Here is an 8,612-nt window from a genome sequence, read left to right as displayed (position 1 = left end):
CACAGTGTAGCTGGCACCAGTGTAGGTGACACAGGGTGTAACTGGCACACAGGGTGTAGCTGACACAGTGTAGCTGGCACCAGTGTAGGTGACACAGGGTATAACTGACACACAGGGTGTAGCTGACACAGTGTAGCTGGCACCCAGTGTAGGTGACACACAGTATAACTGACACACAGGGTGTAGCTGACACAGTGTAGCTGGCACAGTGTAGGTGACACAGGGTGTAACTGACACACAGGGTGTAGCTGACACAGTGTAGCTGGCACCAGTGTAGGTGACAGAGGGTGTAACTGGCACACAGGGTGCAGCTGACACAGTGTAGGTTTCAGAGTGGTAGCCCTGTCAGTCTGTATTCGCAACAAGCCCCACCCCCTTCCCTTAGGCCACACCTCCCGCAGAAAGTCGCGCTCGCTTCCTGCAGCCTGGCGGCTGACAACGAGCCACACCCACCGGTCGGCCTCGCCCCCGTCCCCCCCCTCCCGCCAGCCGAGCCCGTTACCACGTGACCCCTGCCCCTACGAGAACCAGTCCCGGTTGCTGTGGTGACCAAGCCCCGCCTCCCTGTGGCTGGTGCGGCGCGGCCCGTTTGCAGCAGCGGCAGCCGTAAAGCGCAGAGTGCGGCCGGGAACGGGGGCGGCTCATTGGCTTCCGCTCCCTCTTCCCCCTCCTGGAGAGAGGCGCCCCGCCCCGCCCCCGCCGCGCGTGAGTGCCCGGCCGGGCCCCCGGCGCGCGGGTCGGGAGAGGTGGGGGCGGGGCGGCGCGGCACGCCTGAGCCCGGCGGGGGCCGTCTCTGGCGTTGGTTCGTGGTGCTGGGGACAGGGTGACGGGGTTGGGTCCCAGGGACGCGTGGGTCTCCTCGCCCCCTATAAGGGGGGGCCCTCGGGATCCCTCCAAGGCCCTCGGCAGTTGTGTGAATCCCGGGCCGTTGCCCCAGCCGGATCCCAACTCTGGTGTCAACTTTTAGCTCCCCAGACTCAAATCCTGCCCCACCCCACGTGGCGTCAGTCGGGCGGCTCCTTCTGTGCTTCTTGTGCTGCCCCCCTGCTTGTGTGCCCCCCCCAAGCCTGGCTGCCTCTCGGCGCCGGACCAGGGAGCCCTGTATGCGCAGCCACCCCACCCCAAAGGTGCCTGGCTGCCTCTCAGCATTGAGTACGGGATCCCTGCAGAGGTATTGTTGTAAAGTCCCTGGGAATGGAAGGTGCTATAGACACATCAGAGATTTGTTCATCAGATTTCTTTTATTTTTTCTTCTGTGTATCGCAGTAACACTTTGCAGCCTCAGCTGCGCTCAGGGCCCCATAGTGCCAGGCGCTGCAAAGACACCTCATAAGAGACGGTACCTGTCCCACAGAACTGAGTATTTTGTTCTCCTTTAGGACAATGGATTCACGCTTCACTCGTGGGAAATCTGCCATCCTGGAGCGGTCTCTGACCCGGCCAAAGACAGAGGTCAGCCTGAGCGCATTCTCTCTGCTCTTCTCCGAGATAGTCCAGTACTGTCAGAACCGGGTCTACTCCGTCTCTGAGCTCCAGAACAAGCTCTCTGAGCTGGGCCAGCAAGTGGGAGCTCGCATCCTGGATGTGCTGGTCATGCGGGAGAAAAACGGCAAGCGGGAGACCAAGGTCATCAACATTCTCCTCTTCATCAAGGTGACGGTGTGGAAGGCCTTGTTCGGGAAGGAGGCGGACAAGCTGGAGCAGGCCAACGACGATGACAAGACCTACTACATCATCGAGAAAGAGCCACTGATCAACACGTACATCTCGGTGCCCAAGGAGAACAGCACGCTCAACTGTGCCTCCTTCACAGCTGGCATCGTGGAAGCCATCCTCACCTACAGTGGCTTCCCCGCCAAGGTGACGGCCCACTGGCACAAGGGCACCACCCTCATGATCAAATTTGACGAGTCCGTCATCGCGCGAGACAAAGCCCTGGACGGCCGCTGAGCGCACTGCTGGGGGAGCCGGCGTGCTGCTCTCGTACATGTGCACTGTGTAACTAAAAGGACTGTGTTAGGATGTCCTCAAAGGGGTGCCGTGGCTGGTCTGGTGCAGGCTGTGTGCAGATCAGAATGAATCTACATGAAGCAGAGGGGGCCTCAGCCCAGTTCCAGTGGAACACATTTCCCCGTCATATTAATTGCCCCTCCCTTCCGCTCTCCCACTCCCTGTTCAATTCTTGGCTGCTGCCAGGGATGCCAACTGGCAGCCAAAGATGCATCCACACTGCAGCTGGTGGTTGTCATGCTCAGCTCGGGTAGGGATACGCAGGCTAGTTCTGACTGAGCTAACGCACTAGAAATACCAGTAGCAGTGGTGGCACAGGCGCGTGGCTGGGGCTAACCACCCTGGACGTACCTAGAATCTCAGACAGGCTTGTGCTCGGGCAGCTAGCTCGAGCCGCAGCCCCTGCCAGAACATGATCCCGTCTGAGATCCTAGGTACACACTCTGGTGGCTAGCCCTTGCTGCTGCTGCTTTTAGTGTGCCAGCTTGAACAGAGCTAGTGTGTGCATCTCCACCCGAGTGGGGATTACACCTCCCTGTTGTCTGTAGACAGACTTAGACTCTGAACTCTGCTCTTGCCTATGAGATGATCTCTCCCGCGTGCAGAGCTGAGATATGTTGGTGGGGCAGCATCAGGAGGTTTTTTCCCATGTGCCCAACCCCCTGCCCGCAGAGCTGATGGGAGAGCAGTTGCCCCACAGGAGGTGGGTGTGTGACCTGTTTTTCAAGATTGGAGAAAACTGAAACTTTCCCCAGCTTAATAAAATAAAGTCAAGAAGTACTGGTTCCTGGGCTGCAGCATCTTTAGACCTAGGCTGCTGCTTCTGCTCTGGCCTATTTCAGCAGTTCTGACTTCTGCTTTCTGACTGCTTGTGTGTGTGGGACTCAGCGTGGTTCTTAGTGGGACAGGGCAGCCACGCCCCAGAACCACTCGCACAGCCAGCTCCAACGAGCTGCCCTGATTGGCAGTCCTAGCAAAGCACAGCACTGAACATCCCACTGCCTTCTAGATTGGATCCCTCCAAGGCAGGTTTGAGACACACTGGTGGGGAGGGACAGGGACAGAGTATGTGTCAGAAGCTTCCCCTTCTGCTGCCCATGAAGCAGGTTCTGAATGGGTCAGTTAGTCTGAGGGTTAAAATCCAGCTTTTCCTTTCAGAGCATAGCACGCTCACGCTTTCAAACCGCGGCATGTATGCTCAGTGCCCGGTGAGGATGGAAACACAAAACTAGACATCTTTACCATGCCAACAGCCAGGCTGTTCCCAGACGAGATTTAACATGCTTCTTGCCTGAAAGGTGACCTGCCACAGGGAACATATTCTCTGTTGCTGCTGGTTTACAATGTTTGGGGGAGATCTGAATGTGGGAGCAGTGGGGATTTTCTTCAAAAACTTGATGCTTTGTTTAACCTTCAAAACAGCTGAGATGTGATGTCTGGCAGCCTCTGCTCTTGCTGGAGAAGTTGCTGTCCCTAAACATTCAGCAGGCAATGAGTTGTGATACCTTATTCCACCCCCACAGTGCAAGCTTAATGAAAGGGACATGACTGGCTTGAAAACAAATCTCACTGAAAACTCTGCATCTGTACCAGTTGCGAGTAACTCCTAATATCACTTTGACAGGAAGTAGTTTGCAAAGAAAAGAGATTCCTCTTTTCAGCTCCTTTCCTTTGTGCAGCAATTCCATGCCATCAGTTTCCCTATTCCTCGTTGTCAGTTTCTTCCTTGCTGAAAAGAGCATTAAAAGCATCAACAGAAAAGCAAGCTTCCTCTCCCCCTCACGCATCTTTTTTTTTAAAAGGAACTTGAGTTAAAATGGAAATTTTCAGAATGTTGTTACATAAAGGGAGGTTCTGTCAAAACCTTGAATTTCAAAATCCTCATGTTGACAATGAGCCCCTTTTAACCAGAGAATCTGATGCTTTGGATCTTTACCAAGCTGATAACATTTTCCTAGTTAACAAACTAAAATTCAGTTTAGTTAAATGGCCTTTTTTCATTTCTCTCTGTCAGGTTGTTACCCTCCCCCATCCCCATTTCAGGTTCATCGCTCATTCCTTTGCATCCCATGGTTCACAAAGAAATGAATTGTTTTGCATTCTGTGTGTGCTGGTTTTATTGATCACTTTTCTATTGTACATGCTCTTTGGGCAATGAGTGCTGTATATAATCTTGGGAAAGCCTAGCAGGACCTGTCTAACTCTACAAATAAAATCAGTTTATACCCAGCCTGTATGTGCGTGTGTCCTCAACGCTTGAGTCTCAAAGCAAGGTTTTGTTCCAGGCACCATTAAAGCACAATACCCTACAGGTTCTCACAGTTGCGGATTGTGTGGATCATCTCTTGAAAGTGAGAGTGTCACATAGACATTACCCCTCTGTTTTAGTTCTTCTGTGAGCATCCTTCTGTTCATGATTGCTTGCACTCTGACAGCTAAGGCACTGTCATCTTCCTTATCTTTAAGCATACATTCCACCCCTTGAATTGTTTACATGGAAGATTAATGTTAGGGTGTTTCAGCTGTCTTTAGTACAGTGGGAAGTTCTGTTACACAGTGCCCATTACTGATGTTCAGAGTCTGCGTAGAGCGGATATACTGCTGATGTGTAGGTAGCCCAAGGGACACCCCAGAGTCTGTTGCCTGTTGCCATTGGTATGACTGTAGCGCTGAGAGGCCCCAACCCAGATTGGGGCTGCATTGGGTTGGGTGATGCACAGACACACAGGGCTTGTCTTCACTATAGTGCTAAATCGGCACCACTGTGATCAATGCTGCCGCGGCAGTTTAGCAGGTCTGCTGAAGATGTGATAAGTCTACGGGAGAGTGCTCTCCTATTGATGTAATCAATCCACCTCAACGAGAGGGCTCCCCAAGAGGCTGCTTCCCCAGAGCTGGGCTTCATGTTCTTTGCCACGGGAGGCACAGACTGTCCCCCAGACCTCTCCGCAGTGCAATCCTGTGGGGATTGGATGGGCAGGTGCAGCAGGCGGAGAGAGGCGACCTCAGCTGAGACTCAAAGCGAAGGAGAGTCGCTGAGGCAGAGGCTCAGGGAACAGGGGCTGTAGGGGAGGAGGCTCCTGCATCTGCAGCAGGGAGGCGAGTGGAGGGAGACCAGGGGCAGGGGGTGCTGGCAAAGCAGGGTGAAGCCCAGAACCCGCAGGGGCTGCCCACGGAGGGAGCGCTGTAGGAGAGGACTGCGAGCTGGGGCCTGGGGCTTGGGACAGGACAGCCAGGTTCTCACCTGTCACAATGGCTGGTCGAGGAGTCCGAACAGCTTCCGAACACCCTGCTAGGCTAGCTGGTGTGGCAAAGCTGCAGGTGCCCAGCCTGGCACCCGGGGAGGGAGGGGGCCCGGATGGTAGTTGCCTGGGATTGCTGCTCGGCCGGCTGTTCCCTGGGTGCTGCTCAGAGCCCACTTAGTTCAGCAGCAAGGCAATACCAGGCCCCATCTGAGGCTGGGCACGGACACTTGTGTGCCAGCAAGAGACGTGACTGGACCCTGAGGATGTCCCGGGCACATGGACACATGCCCTGCTCCAGGCAGGGAGGGAGCCCAGAGCCAGGGGGGTGAAAACCAGCCCACCTCCCGATGGCATCATGCTGGACTCTGAGTCCCCAGGGGCTGGGCCTGACAACCCCCTTTTCCCCCTTTGCAGTAGGTGCAGGCTCTGATCAGTGACTTCCAGGGCACCCCCACCTTCAACTACAAGGCAGCTCACGTCTTCTTCCTCAGCCGTGAGTATCGGGGGTCGGGGGATCCCCCAGCTGGGAGCCTGGACAGCGGCACACTGGCGCCTGGGGGTGGGGGGTCTCTCTCTGCCGGCAGGCCAGTGCGCAGCACCCTGATTATGCTCTGCCCTCCTGCAGGGGATGCAGCCCCAGCAGGCCAGACCGAATGACCCCACCTATCCCTTCCCCCACTTCTCCCCCACGGGCCTGCCTCCAGCCAGCACGGCTCACAGACACCTGCAGCATATGCCCAGAAAGGCGGCCTCTGGCTACCATTCCCAGCATGCATTGCTCCATCAGTCCCAACTCGGTGGGGGGATGGGACAGCACCAGAATACCCAGTGTGTCAGGGTCAGATCTGCTTCTCCCCATTACAGCGGCAGGGGGAGCCCAAGTCCCTGTTCCTCCTTGTGCATCATCCTACGTAGTACACTCGGGTCACTCAGCCCTGCGGGGGGGCTGAGGGCAGGGTGTGAGACAGGGGCTGTGTAGGAGAGATTGTGGCTCCCCCTCGCTGCTGATGCTGCAGAAAGCGAGAACCCGGCATGACTCTGGTTCGGGGGGGCATCGTTGACTCCTGTGTGGCCCTGCTGGCTTGCCCAGGTTCCCCACAGGTGTGCAGCACTACTGCCCCTGCTGTGCCCGGTCTGGCCCTGTCCGTGGGGGCTGGCGCTGTGCTGGGGGTCCTGAGCCCTGTGCCTGTCACTCCCACCCACTGCCTCTGCCTTGCAGCCTGTCCTGAGCCTCTGTTCAAGGAGCTGAGCAAGTCACGGATCATCAAGGCCATCAAAACCCTCAAGGAGATCAACATGGCCTTCCTGCCCTATGAGAGCCAGGTGAGGGGTGGCTGGGTTTTGAGGAGCAGGCCCCCGGGGTGGATGGTGACGTACGACACCCCATCCTTAGTGTCCACGTGGCTCCGGGGGGGGGGGGGGAACCTTTCCCTTCTAGGGCCCCGGGTTTGACGCCAGCACAGGGCAGCAGGGACTAGCTGGCTGCTCACACCCTGTGAGACGTGGAATCGCTGGCTTGCACCTGGTGGGGATGGTAGATGTATGGAGAAGGAGGGCCCTGCCTCCCTGGCTTTACCAGCTCTTACTGATGGTTTATACCAGGCCTGCAAGACAGCCCGATACTCCACACGCCTGCCCTTTACCCAACCACCCCATCCCCTCCTTGTGTCATCAGTGGATTTTCCCCCTCACGCCCCTTGAGGGGCAGGACTGTGGTGTCAGCCCCATTGCATTGTTGGGGAAACTGAGGCACAGAGAGACATGAGCCTGGGCTACACACAAAAGCTTTGTTGGTATGGGTTTGTTACGGGGACATGAGAGAAAAAATCCGCCCTGTAACTGATGCAGCTGTGGTGGCAGAGCCCCGGGTAGATGCCGTTACGCTGGCAAAGCAGTCCTTTCGCCACTCTAGCTGATTTCATCTGGGGTACCGGTGCCAGCTGTGCCAAGAGAAGCTTTGGCTGGTAGAAGCTGAATGTCCGTCAGGAGGCTTTGCTGGCTCACCCGTCCCGTTGCGCCAGCAAACCCTTCATGGGCTGATACTATTTATTGGTGTCCAAGCACATTTGCCCCAGTGGCTCGTTCTGTTCGGCCAGTGAAATAAGCGACAGCGGCAGACGCACCTTGATGCCGGGTTTGCCCACAACTATGCTGGGGCTTTCGCCAGACTAGAAGCGTGGCCAAGCCCCCTCCCCCAACATTGACTTCTCCAGGGCAGAGACACACCCCTGAGGGCACCCGAGAGTCTGCAGCCACGTAAGGACCTGAACCTGGGGCATCTTCATCCCAGGCTGGTGCATGAATCTCTGGCTCGCTATCCCTCTATTACAACAGGAGTGGCACTGGCAAAGGGATCTCTCCCTCACTAGGGGCTCGCTACAGCTCCGCCAGGCTGGCCTGGTCCAACAGCATGTCTTAGGGGCGCGGTATGGGGCACAGCTGGCCTGGCTGCAAGCAGTTGGCACCGGGGTCTGATCTCTGCTCTCCCCCGTCCCCAAGGTGTACTCCCTGGACGGGCCACAGACCTTCCACAATTGGTTCAGCCCCTACCACTTCTTCAAAAAGAACAAGCAGATGGAGATGCTGGCAGAGCAGATTGCCACATTGTGTGAAACCCTGGAGGAGTATCCAGCCATCCGCTACAGGAAGTGAGTGTGCCCAGAGGGAGAAGGGTACCTGACCATCCGCTACAGGAAGTGAGTGTGCCCGGGGGAAGGGGTACCCAGCTATCCCCTATAGGAAGTGACTGTGCCATGGGGAGGTACCCGGCCATCCTCTACAGGAAGTGAGTGTGCCCAAAGGGCGAGGGTACCTGGTTACCTCCTACAGGAAGTGCATGTGCCCCTGGGGGAGGAGCTGTTTCTGACCCACAGGGTTTGTCTTTGCTGCAGGGACCATGAAGATAACTTCCACTTGGCGCACGCTGTGCTGGCCAAACTCAAGGTGTTCAAGGAATACGAGCCCAGCATGGGACAGTTGGGCAAGCTGTGTCGGCCACGCCCTCGCCATGGGACAGAGCTGTGGGGGAGGGGGAGCACACGAGAAGTAGAAGGAAGGAGGAGTGATTTAGAACCTGCTCGGAGATCCTGGCGGGGGAGGGGGGGAGGGGTGGGGTCTAGACCCCCTTGGAGATCCTGCGGGGTTGGCAGAACAATAGCATTCCCTGTGTGGTTGGACTAATGGCCCCAGCCCTTCTCTAACACTGGCTGTGGGCAGATCTCAAAGTGCTCTACAAAGGCCAGTGTTCTTATCCCCTCTGTACAGATGGGGAAACCGAGGCACTGACTGGGGAAGTGTGTGCCCAGCACAATCTCTCTGTTTATAAACAGGGCAGTTTGGTCACAGAACTAAGCTTCG

General features: G+C 56.5%; 2 protein-coding genes across 3 annotated transcripts; both read left to right on the top strand.

Annotated features, from left to right (window-relative positions):
• Window positions 1-573: 573 nt before the first annotated feature.
• Window positions 574-4,239, top strand: TRAPPC5 (trafficking protein particle complex subunit 5). 2 transcript variants are annotated; one of them, XM_084610495.1, is made up of 2 exons: window positions 574-705; window positions 1,380-4,239. In XM_084610495.1, the coding sequence occupies exon 2, from the start codon at window positions 1,384-1,386 to the stop codon at window positions 1,948-1,950; it is 567 nt and encodes a 188-aa protein (XP_084466621.1). In that variant the 5' UTR covers window positions 574-705; window positions 1,380-1,383; the 3' UTR covers window positions 1,951-4,239. The 2 variants fall into 2 exon arrangements, with proteins under 2 accessions (XP_084466621.1, XP_084466622.1); XM_084610496.1 differs by having other exon boundaries at window positions 596-802.
• LOC311510446 (syntaxin-binding protein 2-like) lies at window positions 3,201-7,917 on the top strand (the record flags this gene model as incomplete). The annotated part of the gene is made up of 4 exons (XM_084610111.1): window positions 3,201-3,218; window positions 5,673-5,748; window positions 6,346-6,578; window positions 7,755-7,917. 4 exons carry the CDS (start codon window positions 3,201-3,203, stop codon window positions 7,905-7,907), a joined length of 480 nt encoding a protein of 159 aa, XP_084466237.1. The 3' UTR covers window positions 7,908-7,917.
• Between the last annotated feature and the right edge of the window lie 695 nt (window positions 7,918-8,612).

This window comes from Lepidochelys olivacea, assembly GCF_965140295.1.
Source record: "Lepidochelys olivacea isolate rLepOli2 genome assembly, chromosome: 20".
NCBI classification, from domain to species: domain Eukaryota; kingdom Metazoa; phylum Chordata; order Testudines; family Cheloniidae; genus Lepidochelys; species Lepidochelys olivacea.
Note: the sequence above shows the minus strand (reverse complement) of the source record. Positions and strands in the feature narration are given on the sequence as shown.